At 33.6% G+C, this 20,167-nt stretch overlaps 1 protein-coding gene across 2 annotated transcripts in view; it reads left to right on the top strand.

The window, feature by feature from the left end:
* Window positions 1-20,167, top strand: part of CNTN5 (contactin 5) — a 1,378,465-nt gene that overhangs the window by 904,511 nt on the left and 453,787 nt on the right. For both annotated transcript variants that reach the window (XM_044258257.1, XM_044258256.1), the window contains one exon: window positions 19,310-19,405. In XM_044258257.1, the coding sequence (XP_044114192.1) occupies window positions 19,310-19,405 (96 nt within the window). The remainder of the gene's footprint in view (window positions 1-19,309; window positions 19,406-20,167) is intronic.

Below are 20,167 nucleotides of genomic sequence, written 5' to 3'. Positions count from 1 at the left end.
AAGCTTTGGTTTTATTATCAGATACTGAAAGGTTAATGGATTAAATGTAAATTTTATATTTAATTTTAAAAACAGTTGAGTGAAATATAAATTATTAGTGAAACTCTCTTAATTTTTTTTTTTATTCTGTAAATGGATCTGTTTATTATTGCCTTACATTCTCAGCAAGCTAGTACGGCTTGAAGATAGTAGGTATTCAATTAAATTTTATCAAAGAAACTAAGAATTAATTAATAATGTAACAAATCAATCCTTGGGGATTTTCCTTTATATCATATTATTATTTTTATATCACTGTGTTCTCCTGCTAGATTCACTCATTCACCAAAATTTTACGTTAGTATCTCTTCACCAAAATTTTATGTTAATGATGTTAAAGTGCCCCTGTCATCATGAAGGACATAGGCTCTGGAAACAGATGTTCTGCTTGGAATTCCATTTTTATTGTTTACTACTACTTCTGCATAATGTTGGGTAATTGTGCATAACTTCTCTGAGCCTCAATCCCTCATTAAAAATAAATAAATAAATAAAAATTTACAATAATGAGTATCTAATAAAAAAATTTTTGTGAGAACTAAATGAAGAAAATAGATATAAAGCCCTCAGTATAAAGGTTTGCAGGTACTGTGTGTTCAATAAATGTTATCTGTCATCATCACCATCATTATTATTTTACTTCCCTTCTCTGTATCTTTTAAAGGTTTGCTTTGAGATGTCATTTGATCTATGAGCTGTGAAGATAATCACAGTTTTTCTTAGAATTATTATTGGTCATATCTTCTCTATTCAAGAACATAAAATGACTTATTTTTTCCTAAATCTAAACTCAGCTCACCAGTTAAAGTTTATCCAGTTAATAATGTTTATTAAGTATGTAATATTGTGCCTTACACATAGTAGGCATGCAATGAATATTTGTTTAATGAAGGAAAATAAGAAAGAAAGAAAGAAAGAAAGAGAGAGAGAGAGAGAGAAAAGGAGGAAAGAAAGGAAGGAAAGAAGGAGGGACGGAAAGAAAGAAACTGCTATTTAGTAAACGTGGTGCTAGATGCAAGATACAAGGATGAATATGCTATCTCTTCATACAAAATAATAATAGCTAATATAGATATAGTGAGTTTACTCATTTATTCCTATTCCTATACAGGTTAGAAAACTGAGGTTTAAAGAAGCTTGTCTAAGGTTATGTGGCAGTAAGTGGAAGAGACAATTCAAATTCATGCCTTTCTAATTCCAGAGGTTAAACTCTTTTACTTTGCAAATAACCTTACTTCTACACGATGACTTGAACAGGCTGAATAGATAAGTCATTGGCTCTCTAATAGTTATATATTATCTATTAAACCTTTCTATGCCTCCTTATTTCAGTAGAGTAAACCAGAAGTCAACAAAATATAAATTGCAGGCTAAATCTGTGCTATTGGATAGCCCAGAAGCTAAGGATTTATTTTTAGATTTTAAAATAGTTGAAAAATTTAAAAATTCAAAAGATAATAGTTTGTAACATGAAACATGTAACTTGAAAATTGTATGACATTGCCTATATAACATCCTCAATTTTGACTTTTGTCCTAAAGAGGATATTTACTATCTGACCGTTTTCAGAAGTGTTTGCCTACCCTTAAACTAGACTATGTGCAATGCCCTCAGGAATGTGGGCATTTATAAAAAATGTATCATGAGCAAGTAGACCCTACAAATCAATCCTATGAAATCTCTGGGAACTGTTTTACTCCTTTTCAATGAAAAGGAGCTAGAACAAGAACAAAATAGAAACAAAAATTACAAGACTACTACTTTTTGAACTGATTCTTAGTGTGACAACTGATTTCATTCTCTAAAGAACTTCTTCATATAATTGGTGAAAATTTCCACAAAAAGTAAAGTGTTTTTAATAAGTGATTTACATGTGTATTCTGCCTTCCAAAAAACTTTTGTCTAGTTTCATGGTGAAAAGTCATGTAGGAAGAGTGCTTCAGGTTTATAGAGATGGGCTCTGTAACAACTGCTTTTTTAAATGTGCATTATTCATTCATTCATTCATTCATTCAACCAATACCAGGCACTGGACTAACCAAGCATAGGTGATATACTGCCAAAAACCTGATTTTTTAAAAAATTATTTATTTATTTGACAGAGAGATCATAAGTGGGCAGAGAGAGGGGAGGAAGCAGGCTCCCCGCTGAGCAGAGAGCCCTATGCAGGATTCGATCCCAGGACCCTGGGATCATGACCTGAGCCGAAGGCAGAGGCTTTAATCCACTGAGCCACCCAGGTGCCCCCAAAAACCTTATGTCTGATCTGGAATAATCTATAGTTTATTTTTTCATCATTGACAAACTGTACAATATGTGAGTTGCTATACAAAATAAATTTGAGTATTTGAGTACATGATAAATTTGTGTATTACCCAAAGACCACTTTGCATATTAGTTCAGCCTAAATGAAAATCACAGATTAAAACTGCTGAGGTAATTGAGAGCAAAAAAAAAAAAAAAAGCCTATTATAAGGGTAGAGGGGAGAAATCTACTCTAAAACAAGACATGAGGTTTTTTAGTCAATATCTAAGATAAATTGAAAATTGATCACTAATCAGCTGAGTTATGAAATAAACCAACTTCCTTAGATTTCTTTAATTAAAGAGGGTATAAATTATTCAGATAGAACTGTTGAGGTTATAGCTTGTAAAAGGAAAAAAATGCAAATCTCTGGTACTTGTACAACAGCAAATGAGCTATGGGAATCAAGAAAGCAAGCAATTTACATCTTAAGGCATTTGACCAGGGGGCCAATACTGTTCTAGCACTCTGCAAAACACATAGCAGTTGAAAACAAATTTGGAAGAGCAAAACACTCAAACACACATATTAGTTAATTATCAAAAGTACTGATAAAACCAATGTAAAAATTAAAAAAAGCAATACAAACATTCTTATGCAATTTTAGACTGGGTTGAATTTGGGAGGGGAAAATCTATTCTGCTAAAATATATAGTGCTCAGATTCAAAAGTATAATTTTACACTCAGTCAAAAATATTTCTTTAAAAATTTACTCACCAGTTAGTTATATGTTTCCATTAGATATATGGAAAAGAAACAATTGTGTTGGCCAGAGATACTGTTCTAAGTAGAAGCTAGTGTAGGTAAAAAATGCCTTGGAGGAGTAAAAGATATGCATAAAGGGAAGTTTCTTTGTAAAAAACATGGTAGTATCCCAGAAATCCCAGGTACTAATAGAATAATTTATACTTTTAAAATTAGAACCACCTTGAGTTCAAAAAAAGTAGAAGAGCAAGACATCTCTTGTAAACTTAACTTCTGCTGTAATTCTTCAGATGACAAAGAACCAACCAGTGGCTTAGCAGTATTATTGCATTCTAATGTTCTCTACATTGTACAGATTAGGAGGGAAATCACTGTTCAGTGGTTAATAATCTTGTAAATAGCGAAACCATGGAATAATCTCACTTATTATTTCCTACAAATATTTTGTTGTGCCATATGTTGTATGAATATATATACACATATATATGTGTATGTGTGTGTTTGTGTATACTTAAATACTTAAATCTTAACAAAAACTTGATGAGATAGACTTGCTTAAATCTTCATTTTATCAATGAGATACAGGGGGTGAATTAGTTTGTTTAAATTCACCACTGTGTTGCCATTCCCCTCCCTCACCCCAGCATAAACTCAGACCCTCCTGAGGTTCAACTCACCTGATACTGGCTGCTTAGCCTGCTTGATTCAAGTCCCACATGTTTTCACTCTGGCATGACTGCCTTTCTTGTTCAAGCCTCCCTCTGTCTCAGTGTGACAAGGCCCTCTCCCAGAAGATCAGCACAAGCCCCCTTGCATACTCTGTCCTTACGTTTGGAGTTTCAAAAGTCCACAGATTTGGCTGGAATAGATCCTGGAGTACTCTGCATAGCACCAGGTGAGAATGCAGGCAAATAACCCAAAGACAGCATGAAAATGGCAATCTGAAAAATGCCTGAAATGCATGGGGGGAAGTTATTTGTTTTTTTAAGAGTGCTTCCCTGAGATCAACAAACAGAGACCCATCACCAGGGACAAAGGAACTGGCTAGTATTATTTCCCTTCCTCACACCTCAGCATAAACATAGAATCACCTTCAGTAAACAGCACAGCACCAACATTGGCTACCTAACCTATTTACAAATCCCACTACCCTGCCCTCTGCTGGTAATGCCTTTCTAAGGCAAGTGTACCCCAGTCCCAGCACAGCAGGCTCCTTACACAGAAGACCAGCAGAAACCCTCACCCACACCCCATCTTCCAACCAGAGAGTTCTGCAGGGCTTCAGTTCTAGTGGAAGTAGCATCAGGTCTCATTTAACAAAGCTGACTAGAGTATACATAGTTAAAACTCACCACACACTGCTCAATGTCCAAATACTGCCCACTGCCGGCAATGAGAGCCTCTTCAGACAATTGGCCTGACACATAGAGTGGCCAAAACGCAGCAGCAGAGTACATTCAGAACACATCAGAAACACTCCATGAAGCACCAGACCCTGGACATTATATGATCTCTTCCTCATAAAGCCACTACTCTAAGGAGCATGAAACATAACAGGCAGAGTGCCTGGCTGGCTCAGTCAGTTAAGTGTCTGTCTTCGGCTCAGGTTATGATCCCAGAGTCCTGGGATCGAGTCTCTCGTCTGGCTCCTTGTTCTTCAGGGAGCCAGCTCCTCCCTCTCCTTATGTCTGCTGCTGCCCCTGCCCAAGCTCTCTTTATCTCTGTCAATTAAATAAATATAATCTTAAAAAAAGAGAAACATAACAAGCTTTTCTAACATACAGAAGAAGGCAGAGAATTAGACAAAATGCCAAGATGGAGGAATTCACCACAAATGAAATAACAAGATAAGGTCATGTCAGAAATTTAAATGAAACAGATATAAGTAATATGCCGGATATAGAATTGAAAGAAGCAATCATAAGGATACTCGCTGGGCTTGAAAAAGGAATGGGAGACATCGGGGAAGTCCTATTGCAGAGACAAAAGAGTTAAAAAACAATCCGAAATGAAAAATGTGATAACTGAGATTCAAAACACACTGGATGTAATGACCACAAGAATGGAAGAAACAGAGGAATGAATAAGTTACAAAAAAGATAAACTTATGGAAAATAATGAAGCTGAACAAAAGAGAGAAAGTAAAATTATAGAACATGAGAATAGACTTAGGGAACTTAGTGACTCCATCAAGCATAATAACTTTTGTATCATAGAAGTCCCAGAAGAAAAAGAGAGAGAAAGGGGGCAGAATATTATTTGAGGAAATCATAGCTGAAATCATCCTTAATTTGGAAGAGACAGACATCCAGATCCAGGAGGCACCAGGAACTCCCATCAAAATCAACAAAAGCAAGCCAACATCAAGATATGTTGTAATGAAAGTTGCAAAATATAGAGATTAAAACAAACAAACAAACAAACAAAAACCCCTAAAAGCAGCAAGAGAAAAGAAGTCCTTAGGACTTATAAATGAAATCTAGTAATACTAGCAGCAGATCTCTCAACAGAAATTTGGCAAGCCAGAAGAGAGTGGCATAATATATCCAGTGTACTGAATGGGAAAAAGCTGCAACCAAGAACACTTGATCCAACAAGGCTATCACTCAAAACAGGAGTGATTGTATTTCCCAGACCAAAAACAAACAAACAAACAAACAAACAAACAAAACCTAAAGGAGTTCATGACCACTAATCCAGCCTTGCAAAAAATATTAAAGGAGACCCTCCAAGTTTAAAGAAAGACCAAAAGTTTAAAAAAAAAAAAATCAAGAAAAGAAAAAAAAATGAAAAATATACAGAAACAATGACAAAATGAGTGATAAAATGCCATTAAGTACATATTTATCAACAACTACACTGAATGCAAATGACTAAATGTTCCAACAAAAGACATAGGATGTCAGAATGGATAAAAAAAAAACAAAACCTACAAAAGATTCACTTTAGACCTATACACACCTGCATATTGAAACTGAGAGGATAAAGAAATATTTATCATGTAAATGGGCATCAAAATAAAGCCAGAGCAGCAATTCTTATGTCATACAAACTAGATTTAAATCAAAGACCATAACAAGGGGTGCCTGGGTGGCTCAGTGGATTAAAGCCTTTGTCTTTGTCTCAGAGTCATGGAAGAATGTCTCAGGTCATGTCTCAGGTCATGATCCCAGGGTCTCAGGTCATGATCCCAGGGTCCTCAGATGGAACCTCATATCAGGCTCTCTGCTCAGCAGGGAGCCTGTTTCCCCTCTCTTCCTGCTTCTCTACCTACTTGTGATCTCTGTCAAATAAATAAATAAAATCTTAAAAAAAAAAGGACCATAACAAGATATGAAGGGCACTATATCATAATAAAGGTGACTATCTAACAGCAAGATCAAACCACTGTAAATATATATGCCCCCAATATGTGAGAACACAAATATATAAAACTATTAATAAAAAACATAAAAGAATTCATTGATAATAATGCAATAATAGTAGGGGACCTTAATAGCCTACTTACAGCAATGAACATATCATCTAAGCAGAAAATCATCAAGGGAAGGAAGGCTTTGAATGACACATTGGACCAGATGGACTTAACAGATATAATCAGAACATGGCATCCTAAAGCAGAAGAATACACATTCTTTTCAAGTGCACATGTGACTTTCTCCAGAATAGATCACATATAGGCCACGAATAAGGCCTCATCAAGTACAAAAAAACTAAGATCTTGCCGTGCATCTTTTCTGACCACAATGTTATGAAACTCAAAGTCAACCACAAGAAAACATTGAAAAGACCACAAATACATGGAGTTAAACAATATACTACTAAAGAATGAATAGGTCAATTAGGAAATCAAAGAAGAAAAGAAAAAAGAAAAACATGGAAACAAAGAAAATGAAAACACATTAGTCCAAAACCATTGGGATACAGCAAAAGTGGTCATAAGAGGGAAGTATATAACAATAGAGGCCTACCTTCAAGAAACAAGAAAAATCTCAAATAAACGACTTAACTATATAGCTAAAGGAACTAGAAAAAGAACAAGAAACAAAAGCTAAAACCAGCAGGAAGGAAATATAAAAACTAGAACAGAAATAAAGGCAGAAACTAAAAAGGACACAAGAACATATTTATATATTTAAAACTATGTAATAGTTTTCAGTATGGTTGCATATATGGCTATGAATAAGTGATATACACACATATGTATGTGTGTATGAATATGAATATGTGTGTATGAATATATGATTTATATATATGGTTTATATATGGTGGTATATATATTATATATATAATATATATTACATATATAATGGAATTTTATTCCATATATAAAATAGAATATTACTGAGCCATCAAAAAGAATGAATTCTTGCCATTTGCAATGACATGGATGAAGTTAGAGAATATTATGTTAAGTAAAATAATCAGTCAGAGAAAGAAAAATATTGTATGATTTCACTCATATGTGAAATTTTAGAAACAAACAAACAAAAAGGAACATAGAGGGGGAAATGGAGAGGAAAATCAAGAAACAGACTCTTAGCTATAGAGAACTGATAGTTACCAGAGGGGGTGTGGGCAGGATGGGGGTTAAATAGGTGATGGATAAGGAGGGCACTTGTGATGAGCACCCAGTGTTGTAAAAAAGTAAGTGATGAGTCACTAAATTCTACACCTGAAACTAATATTACATTGTGTTAACTAAGTGTAATTTTAAATACAAACTTGGGGGACAAAAAGAAAAAGTTTAGAAGAAAGACAATACAGTCTGGATTTTCCATTACTACATTTTTATGTACTACATTTTATGTAAAAATGTTACTACATTCTTAAATGGTTAAACTATAAATAAGTTAAAAAATCATCTTGTATTTAATGCAAAAAAGTTTGTGACTGTGCTTGTAATGGTTCTATCGACAGTCACTTTTACTTAATGAGGGTTATATAGCCTATTAATTTGAATAACTTTGTACATAATCCCCAAATATTACAATTCGAGCATGTTTAATTTTGTAAGTTCAAAGTACTTAGAAAAATAAAAAATATTTAAGTTCTTAATTAGAAGTTGGTAAAATACCTCTCTCTGAAATTTTTAGAGGAAATAATATTTATCAAATGCTTTTAATTGGCAGTTGTGTGGGTAAGATATTTTCATGTTAGGATATTTTTTACCATAGTCTTTTAAGATATGGCTTATAATTATCTCATCATGGGTAGGAAGCAAAGCATAGTGAAGTAAAATAATTTTCCCAAGGCTCCTGTTAAATAGTGATAGTTGAATTTGAATGTAGGTCTTTTGTTTTCAAAGTCCTTATTTTTATAGCAATATTTTAAATATATTTTTAAGAGCCACTGGTTAGTTAGTAACTTAAATAGTTTATATTAAAATAAACCATAGAATTACAATGTTTCTCATAAAATATTTCCAAAGAAATTGATTGAATATCTACTCTTCAGAACTGATTTTTTTCTTTTACTATCATCTTTAGTAGGAATAGTTTTCAGTGTGGTTCTGTAGACTGCTATGCATAAGACGTTTTCCTGGGAATATATAGAGATGCCATAAAAAAGAATTATAATTATTTGCATCTAGAAACTTTATTTTTTTGTGATTATTACATGACCAACAAAAAGAAATTTCTTTTTTAAAAAATTGTCTATCTTAGACCTTCCATCTCCATCAAGGATTGAAATGGTATACACATGACCTTTTTACTATTAAAGTAATTTAATCTTGAGTGGAAATTCTGCTCTAGAAATAACATGGTAATTTGTATATGTTTCAGTGTTATCTGTAAAGTTCAGTATTTATTGGGGATTTGGGGTCTTAAAGGATTATAATTTTTAAAAATGTAATAGCATAACCATTTCATCCTAACGTTGGGTACAGAATAAACTCAAGGAACCTCCAAAAAAAAATGTAATAGCATAATATTTGGAAAATATCTCAAAACTTAGGTATTTCAAAATTATAATTTATCAAGTAGAGTTATATGCTAAAGATAAATATGTAATTGTTTTCAATAAAACAAGTACTTATTTATCAATTATTTATTAGGTACCCATAGAGTAATGCATTAGGCATTATTTTAAGCAGTGGTAAAACAAAATGTTTCTTCAAAGATTGTATTCTAATGTGTTGGGGAAGGCAGGTAGTACATAGTAAACCCATTATATAATATGTCAGATGATCATAAGTGTTACAGTAGAAAAGGAACCAGAATAAAGAGAACAGAGATCGGAGACTGGGAAGAAAGAATCTACTGATCAAGGAAGTCCTCACTAACATTCCAGCAGAGACCTGCACAAAGTACCCAGGAGGGAGAATATCCTAGGCAGAGAGAACAGTTAGGGAAAGAGTCTGGGAATATTACAATGAGCATAGCAAACAAAAATCCCTGTGCTCACAGACTTTAAATTCTGTATGTGGGAGTCACAATAGACAAGAAAAATAAATAGTAGCTTGCTGGAGAATAGGTACCACAGAGAAAAGTTAATTAGGGAAGGAAGATAAGAAATGTGTAGGGGATAATTGGGTTGCCCTTTTGGTAAGATGCTCAATTGAAGCTCTCTCTATGAATATGACACGGAAATGGAGACCTAAAGCGGGTGTAGGTAACAGCTATGATTATACCTGGGGAGTGGAGGTGAGGAATGTTCTCTTTGGAGGAAGCAGCAAATACAAAGGCCCTGAGTCAGGACAACACATGATGTATTTTGTTTGAGTAAAAACAGGGAAGCCAGTATGCTCTAATGGAGGGAAGGAAGATGAATCAGAGGCAACAAAATCAAGATAGTCCAGGGCTTGTGTGCTGTTGTAAGTGGTTTGACTTTTCCTCTGAGTAACATAGAAAGCCATTTAGGTCAGATGGTCTAACTTCATTTTAAAAGAACCAATTCTGGCTGCTGTGCTGAGAATATACTCAAAGAGGGCAAGGAAGAAGTAGGGAGACCAGTAATCAAAACAGTGGAAGTGAGAGATGCCTGTGAAAGCTTTAAAGAAGGTTAGATCTTGTTGTATTCTGGATATATTATAAAATTATGGATATATGATGAAATCATATATTATGAAAAAAGATTTGCTCATTAATTGTATTTTTGATGTGAGAGACATATTGGAATTACACATGATTTTTGCATTTTATCTTGCCTGGAAAAAATGGAATGATCACTTACTCTTTTTGGAAATATTATGACAATGGTAGGTTGGCAGGTGAGAATGGGGGTTCCATTGGGATATGTTATTTTTTAATGCCTATAGACATTCAAATGGAAATAGAAAGTAAATTGTGTGTGTGTGCATGTGTGTGTTGCTATTCAAGGGAGGTGTCCAAGAAGGAATAAATTTGATAATTTGTCAGGGTAAACGTGCTTTTTAAATTTCAGACATTATATATAAAATGACCTTGAGAATGGTGTGGATTGAAAAATGAAAGGACCCAAGGACTAAGCTGAGGCCCTGAAATGTTTAGATATTGGAAATATGAGGAGGAATAAGCTAATGGAAGTGAAGAGGAGGGCACAATGAAAGAGGACAAGTTCAAGTAAAAAATTCATTTTCCAAATAAAGGTGTGGAGAATTCTATCAAATACTAATCATAGGACAAGTAAATGAAAACTGAGGAATTGAACAATAAAGTTAAACAACATGAAGGTCGTTTGTTTCCTTCACAGTAGCATTTGGTCAGTGGTAGGAAGACAGCCAGACTTGAGAACCTTTGAGAGAATGGGAGTTGTTTGCAGTGTTTGTTTGTTTGTTTAACGGGGAGAAGGACCAAAATGGTTCATACTTGGAGGGAAATGGGGTCAAAGAGATATTTGTTTTCTTTCTTTTGGTATTTTACTTTGGAGAAATGCCAATCAATATATTTTTTTTTTTTTTTGCCAATCAATATTTTGAATGCTACTGATGATGCAGAAGGGAGAGGGGGTCTTTGAATAGATCAGAGACAGTTCATTTATTGAAAAGAGAAACGGGCAGTGTTGATATAGATAAGTCAATAACTATTGTGCTAGTGCTACATGTTGACTTCCCTTGAAACTGGCTCAGTGATTGGAATACAGTATGGATAATGGTTATTAAATAGTGCCCTTTGAATTCATCCGCTGGAGGGGAGGAAGAAGGAGCAGATTTGGGAAGGAGAAGGAGCTGTGATGTAAGTTTAACAGAAACCCCAGCTGACACCAAAGAGGACTTTAAAGCTAGAATGACTTTTCAGGGTTGTTGAAGTTGAACCAAGGTAATCAGAACATTACACTCATTCACTGAGAAGCTGCTGGCTGTGTGTTACCCAAGGAAGTGATATAACCTTAGTTGAGCTGATTTTCTGTAGCAAAGGCAACCCCTTAAGGTGCTGACAGCCAAAAACTGCCAATAGGACCCCCAACAGTTGGGACAAGTCCTTCACTGTAGGGGAATCTGGGACCACATTCCAGTTTGCCCCTAGGGGAAATATATATAAGTGATTTTTTAAATAACATCTGTTTTCTCCAGGAAATAGGAGGGGAAAAGTGGGGGAAAGGGCAGGAGGTTATTTTGAAAGAGAGATGTGAAAGTATTGTCTAGAGGTTGGAGAGTAATGGAATCCACAAATGTGTTGGGATTAGGTAGCACAAAGGGCTGCCTGAGGTTTATGGATGAATTTAGAGCAAAATTAGTCATCATTATTGATGTTTTTCTCCATTTTCTCCACATTCCCATGCCAAAAGTACAATAGGTATGTAATGTAATTTAACCTATGTAGAAGCTGTGCTAGGGGAGTAAAAACGAGAGAGAAAGGGGTAAGAAGTTGTGGTTGTAGGGAAGGAAGTATTAATCTAATGAAATATTATAAAATGTAAAATAGCTAGAGAAATGTTAGGTCCAAAAGGTTGAAAGACAATCAAAAGATGTATGAGTTTTAGGAATTAATGTACTAAATGACTTGCTGGTTTTACTAAATGACACCTTTGCGCTGTCTCTATGGGTCTATAATACTCAAAATCCCTATCCATGTTTTATTATTATTATTGTTGTAGTAGTTGTTGTTATTGTTATTAAATTATTTATATTCCGGTGCTCAGACTTAGAATTTCCTGAGACTGTTAATAAATTAAGACTGATCTGAGTTAGGAAAAATATTTGAACTTAGACATAAATGAATGAAAATTATTTATTTCTTAACCAGAAGGAAGGTGAGTGGGGAGGGGCATATGAAATGGGTGAAGGGAATTAAGAACACACTTATCTTGATGAGCCCTAAGTAATGTATAGAATTTCTCAATATCTATATTGTACACCTCAGACTAGTATAACACTCTATGCTAATAACAATGGAATTATTTTTTCATGTGGTGTAAGGTAAATATTTAAAGAAATAATTACCTCAATTGAAACATTCTAAATTAAGAGTATTGGGATAACTCTAGATTAGAAACTTGCTAGTTCCAAATTGAATTTGTCATCTTGAAGGTTCAAATCCTTGGCTGTGAGTTCTGTAATTAACCTTAGTGAATGCCCATGTCCTCATCAATAAGTGGGGATAATAAGCCCTTGCCTTCTGTGCTTACAAACTGATCACAGACTTATGAGTTCACTCTTAACCAAAAGAACACCACAAAACTTCATGTTTCTATGGCTTCCAGTCAAGGTATCATTCAAAAATCAAATTTTTATTTTAAAAACTGTTAAGAATCCTATTTGTTGTGTCTTAGGGAAGGTTTTACATGCAGGCAAATAGCTATGTATTGAAAACTGCTAATTTAATTCTCACTCAAAATAAATGTAAATATTATTTTTTCCATTATTCAATAATTTTTTCATCTATATATCCTTCATATGTCAGAAAATGACTTTTTAAGTGATTCTCATGTAGATTATTTCTAAATTCCTGAAATCAACTTGGCCTAACTTTTAAATGTTGAATTACTTTTGTGCTAATATATTTTATTAAACAAACACATTGATTTTGATTGCCAACTTACAAGTTATTAACTGTGAGACCTTAGTCAAGCTTTTATTTGCTCTTCATAAGTTTAGTAATCCTCAAAATGGATAAATTAATATTTAATCTCCAAGATGCCTAGCATAGAGTATGTATGCTAGTAGATACTGTGATTATTATTTCATTTACACTTTCTTGTTATTTTATAATGTCAAAGATAGTTTCTGAATGAGATATGGCCAATTTTTATTACAGGATATTTATATGAGACACAAAAATATGACAATGATCTGAATAATCCTAATGATAACAGCAACAAAGAAATAAAAGTGATGAAAGAAGACTTCAATATTCAATCACTTTACAAATGAGGCAAAATATAAAAGTTAATTTTAGAAAATCTTTTGGCCATTTTTATAGAAATTACAGAAGTTAAAGCTATGAGGCCCCACAAAGAGAGTACCTATATTAGTTCTTCAATATTATAATCTTACATAAGAATCTGATACCCTAATGTTAGTAATTAATAAAGTTCAAGTCTCTGGCATCTAGCCTAAAGTGTTTGACCTTTTCAATTGTTTTAGTTTTTGTAAAAAATCAAACTCAATTTCATGAAGTTCAGAATTCTTAATAAACTATATTCACAAAACCTTTAGTGTTAGAGAACTAAGAATACCTGAAGCATTGACAGTTTAAAGCTTACTGGTGGTGAAGCATTGATAGTCTAAAGCTTACTGGCACCACCTACAGGATGAATATATAACCAAGTGCAATTTATTTTATTTTAAAGACTTATTTTTTATTTATTTGACAGAGAAAGAGAGAGCGAATGAGCGAGCAAGGGGTTGAGGGAGAAGGACAGGGAGAGAAAATCCCAACCAGGCCGAGTTTGGAGCCTGATGCAGGGCTTGATCCCATGACCCTGAGAACAGGACCTGAGTCAAAATCAAGAGTCAGACTTTCAACTGCCTGAGCCACCCAGGCATCCCTAACCAAGTGCAATTTAAAATAAGCACTCTGATTCCCATTCCTTTTTTCAAACACACAACTCTCATACACCAAGCATTGTGACTTAATCAGAACAGATTTAAGACTAGGAAATTAAAACCCAGGAGGCAGATTAACCTCAACACTTTATTCCTAATTATATAAGATTTATCTGGTTGAATGGTATTGGGAAAATTAGACAGTAGAAGGATGAAACTGGACCATTTTCTTACACTGTGCACAAAAATATGCTCAAAATGGATTAAAGACCTCAATGTGAGAAGGAATCCTTCAAATTCTTAGAGGAGAACACAGGCAGCAACATGTTTGACCTCAGTGGCAACAACTTCTTGCTAGACATGTCTCTCAAGGCAAGGGAAACAAAAGCCAAAATAAACTATTAGGATTTCATCAAGATAAAAAGTCTTTACAGAGGAAAAAAAAAAAATCAAGACAATTGACAGAATGAGAGAAGATATTTGTAAATGTCCTATTAGATAAAGGGTTAGTAACCAAGATTTATAAAGAGCTTATAAATCTCAACATCCAAAAAACAATAATCCAAATTATCATATATGAAATTTAAGAAACAAAACAGATGAACATAGGGATAGGAAGGGAAAAATAAAATAAGATGAAATCAGAGGGGGAGAAAAACCGTAAGAGACTCTTCATAAGTTTATAAGGTCATAAGACCTTCAGAAACAAACTGAGGGTTGCTGGAAGGGGAGGTGTGTGAGGGGAAGGGATAATTGGGTGATGGCATTAAGGAGGGCTTGTGATGTAATGAGCACTCACTGTTATATGTAAATGATTAATTACTGAACTCTACCTCTGAAACAACAATACGCTATATGTTAATTAATTTAAATAAAATTAAGACAAATTTTATCCTGTTGCCTTTTCCCTCATTTCTCCGTAGTAGCTAACCAATCTATTGTACTTTAACCTAAGATCATAAGACCAGTGTCCTGAACTTCTCATGTACTTTCTCTCTCCCACACCTTCAAATAATTCACCTTTCTAGGCAATGGTTTTTTAAATGTTTTTATATGTATGTATGAGTGCAAGATGTACAATATCTACCTAAGTTGTCTTAATGGGTGAAAAATCTTCCTAACTTGTTTGCAAATTTGTTCAACCCACTATAATACCCAGTGTGATCTTTATGAAGTGTTTCAGGAGAACTACTTCTATAGATCTTACTATCTGGTAACATTATTCTTCCCCTGAGTTATCAGAAAAATTTTATCTTGCCATACCATGAATAACAAGACTGGAAATATATCCAGTTTTATTTTGGCCCTCTAAGTTTAAGGTAAAATTAATGGTCAACTTCTAATAATTTATAAAAATATATGACATATATTCTTTTTTTTAATTTTTAATTTTTATAAACATATATTTTTATCCCCAGGGATACAGGTCTGTGAATCGCCAGGTTTACACACTTCACAGCACTCACTAAAGCACATACCCATATATTCTTAAGTGCTAATCTTAACCTAGAGGATTCATATCATACCCATTTTCTCCTCACCTGGAATCTGTAAACCACTTGTTTGATCTTTTTGTATTGTATTTGTATTATATACAACTGTATATAACTATAACTGTAAGCTGTTTCAAATCCTTTGTTGGATAATGCAAGGAAGAAAGGGAAGAAGGAAAGAGGAAAGGTAAGCAGGTGGAGTAAAGAAGGAGAGAAAGGAAGGAAAAAAACATGAATTGTATGTGTGTGTGTATGTGTAGCTCACATTCAGGAGAATATCATGAAGTACTATATAATAACTCATAAACATGGCTATGACAAGCTGAAACTACAATAGTTTTGGCTCATATATCTATTTGGTGGCACAGATTCCTCTCAGCTGGGTCTATGGAAAGTTGGCCCAAGTAGATATGATTAGTTCATACATCTACATCCATCCCTTGCATCTTTTCTGCAACCTTAGTATCTAACATTGTGTTCAATGTGTGGTTTTCACTGAAGAAATATTTATTTAATAAATGAATGAAATGATTTTTCTAACATCCGTTGAATATTCTTCAAATCACACATCCTAAATCTATATTCTAACTGTCATGTGAGGTTCTCAAACACATCATTTCTTATATACCTGTTTTTCTTTGCATGGTTCATTGAGGATGAATAGGTACGATAATTTTCTCCTCTAATCCATTACTTGTCTATTTGTCCACGTGCTATTTTACAAGTTCAGAAAAGGTTTATTTCAGTTCAAGACTTTAACCTGAATTTTAGAGTCCTTGTACTACTAAGATTTTACTTTTTACTCATTTTTCCCTTACAAGTCAAAAATAGAACATAACAACATGTTTTTATCATGTGTCAATAAAATAATCAAAGCTCCATCCATAAAAGTTCTTGTTTTTTTTAATCTCCTTGATATATACAATGTATAACCTATTAAAATAAAGTAATAAGCACTCAAAGTAAGTTCTCTGATGAGTACCCTCAAAGGAAAGTAACTGATTTTTATTCACAATGAGATAAAAATAACCAGCTGTTTTTTTATTAACATTATTCTGCCCAATTGCCATCCTCACTCTAACCAATAATTTTTTTTTTTACATAAATCATTCTGCCATAGATCAACCAGGATGTTCCCTAACACAGGAACCATTTTTACATTACAGGAAATAATATTCCACCTTTTTTCCCCCCTAGGAAGAAGGATTTAAATGAGAAAACTATACTCTCCATGAAATTTCAGTCTTCTTTTTAGTATTTCTGTTATGAAAGAAAGAAATGTATTCATAACTGAAAAAAATCCATTTATCTTTGTTCTGCTGGTGCTATACTTCCTAGGAAATAATGACACAGAAAATTCCATGAGGAAATGTTGAACTGTACCTGCATTAACAGCTGATATCCAATAAAGCAATTACAACTTTTAGGTCATTGTGATCTCAAAACACAATTTGGGTCATAATTATTCTATAATTTATAATCATTCTATAATTTTCTTTCTTTTTCATGTTTAATTTCTATAGTGTGCCCGTACTTCAGTGTCTCAGATATAGAACTTAATTTAGGACTGTTCTTTATTAAAATATTCTTTTTTTAAAAGATTTTTATTTATTTATTTGACAGAGTGACCACAAGTAGGCAGAGAGGCATGCAGAGAGGGAGGGGGAAGCAGGCTCCAGGCTGAGCAGAGAGCCCGATGCGGCACTTGATCCCAGGAATCATGAACTGAGCTGAAGGCAGAGGCTTAACCCACTGAACCACCCAGGCGTCCCTATTAAAATATCCTGTTTACTATACTAGGTTGATGGAAATGTCATAATAAGGATAACATAAATTTGTAGTAGATTTATTGGAAGATACATATATATTTTTCAAAAACCATTTAAGAAACTCAGTTATAATACATTGATGTCTAAATAGACTTTCAGAGTTTATAAATTCAGTGATGATGAAAAAAGGAAAGTAAAACTATATAATCCCTAAAGAGACATTACAGCTTTACTGTGTGGTTCCTGTGTCTAAGTGTAGAGTCAAAGGAAGGCAAATTAGATATCTTGCCATGCTTGTTTTCTCAATTCAGATATTTTATGGAAAAAGACAGCTTCTATCCCTAAGAATCAATACATAGGAATTTAATGCCGTGAGTCATACATATTTGAAAATGAGTAAAACTTGATTTTCAACAGAAGTTAGTGTGTTTTCAAACCACTGTTAAAAAGAAGAGAGAAGGAAAGAGAAAGAAAGAAAGAAAGAAAGGAAGAAAGAAAGAAAGGAAGAAAGAATGAATTAGGGCAATTCTTTCTAATCTATCCAGTTTGTGAAAAGCTTAACTATTGACAATGAAACACAGAAGTTTTAAAATTTTATTTATTTATTCACGAGAGACAGAGAGAGGGAGAGAGGCAGAAGCAGAGGGAGAAGCAGGCTGCTTCCGCAGGGAAACTTTTATGGGACTTGATTCCAGGACCCTGGGATCAGGACCTGAGTTGAAGGTAGAACTTAACCAACTGAGCCACTCAGCATCCTGAAGCATAGAATTATGTGTAAAATTCTAAAGACGTTCATCAATAATGAATACTTCCCTAATTATTTGGCATTACGCCTTCACTGTTTAGTATTTCTTCATGATTCTGAATGCATTTTAAAAGGTTTGATTGTACATTTAGTAAATCACTAAATTGTGGCAGATATCTCAAAAAATATATAGGATCCTTCTTAAGATATTAAAGTTAGTGATTTCTCTTTCATATAATTTCAGTATACTTTCTCTACTGCCTACCCTTCTCATCATTTGTCCGATTAACAAACATTATATTTGAAAATCTACATTGTATTACTGTAAAACATACTGTTTTAATGTGAAGTAAAGAACTCTTTTACAATTGGTGAATAATGGAGGAAAACACAGAATATTTTCAAGAAGTATTTTTCACTACTGGAACACGATTTTACAGACAAAATTCTGGGACAACGTTTATTTACAAAAATATTGAAATCCTACTATTCCTAGGAAACTATTCTAAAAATCATATCTTTGATTAACTTAGCCCAAAAAGGGGGAAAGGGCCATATATACAGAGCTATGACTAGATTAATAAAAATAACAAACATTCTTCATTTTTTAGGTCACTTTATTTTTCAAGAAATATTTTCAAATTTTGCAAATGCAACATAATTTAAGAGAAGGGAATTGATTGCCAATCAATGCTATAATTCTTCATGCATATAGTTGGGTATTTTGATAACTATGATATTTCCAGAGTAATGAAAATGAATGAGTGTAATTAATTTATACCAGCCATTCCAGGTTTCTATAAAATGAAAATAACATGACTTTCTCACTCACATTTATAGAAAAAGAATACTTTATATCCTCATCATATTTGCTAGAGCACACAAGTCTCTCTAATTTGGAAAATTCACGCTTGGTTTTACATACCATTCCTAGCATGACATAATGAGGCACCAGGTTGGATACCAGACACCTCTAACCACTTCTATTTCTCTTCTCACTATGCATGATTTGGTCTTAGTAGTAGTAGAAAAATCAGTATGTAGGAAATATTACAAATAAATAAAAGGACTATCAAATGTGTTATAAATGTATTGTCTATTTTCTTTCTATACTGTCAACTTGTATGAACTATAAATAGAAAAAAGAGTGTGTAATACATATAATCTGAAAATTGTGGTATTAAAAGTGTATGATATAGACTTATTTTTAAGGCTCTGATATCACTGTCTAACAAAAAAAATAAACTTTGCATAATGAGAGAAAAGTAGGTACAAGTTATAAAAGTAGACATTGTTTAAGATTATTTTTTTCCTTTCATCTAAATGCTGTGTTATATTGACAGATCTGGGAAATTTTAGTGGCCGGACAAGAAGTGCAGTCTCTGTGAGGGAAGGCCAGGGGGTGGTTCTGATGTGCTCTCCTCCGCCTCATTCACCAGGTACAGTTGGATCTCATTCTATATTGCTGCCTATCTCGTTTACTATATGCTCATCCTTTTAGACAGGGTATTTAGTAAGAAACATTCCAGGTGAAATGTGTATTTAAAAAAAAATGTATCAGAGTACCAGCTGAGTAATTAAAGGTCATATATTTGAACTACCATTGGATCGAAGACTGCACTCCTATGATAAAATTGTTTTATTGCCATTCTAACTGTTGATTGTTATAGTCATGTCTCTGTCTGCCACCAACGAGGAATACATTGCCTGGAGCACAAGGAATGTGATAAGCTGAGAGTAAACATTTTTCAAAATTATTTGGAATGTCAGAGTTGAGTTAATAACAATGTGCATCTTGTTTTAGAAGATAAGCTTGCAACGAGATTGTTTATAGTGTTGTTTGTCACACTGGAAAAAAAAACTGCTAAAAAAATTTTTTTTTGAGTTTCAAACAAGACTATAATTTACGTATTACTTTTTGGCCACTCGAGCTCTTATTTGTAAAAGTCATATTAAAAGGTTAAGTACTTCACGGGGTTTGAAGAAACAGAATAGTAAACTGTGCTCAGATTAATTATATTCCCTTTGCCAACCCAGCTAATTATACCTTTTTTAAGTTCTATAATTTGAGATGATTACCTCTTTGTATCTCAGTATAGTTTTCCTAGAATACAATTTAAGAGTGGCCAGTATCAATTAGGGAGAGAGAATCAAATGTCTGTCTGAGAAATGACAAAGACCTTACCGCTAACAGGAAACTG

The sequence above is a fragment of the Neovison vison genome, chromosome 7 (assembly GCF_020171115.1).
Source record: "Neovison vison isolate M4711 chromosome 7, ASM_NN_V1, whole genome shotgun sequence".
In the NCBI taxonomy this organism is placed as follows: domain Eukaryota; kingdom Metazoa; phylum Chordata; class Mammalia; order Carnivora; family Mustelidae; genus Neogale; species Neogale vison.
This window is presented reverse-complemented; position numbering and strand designations above follow the sequence as displayed.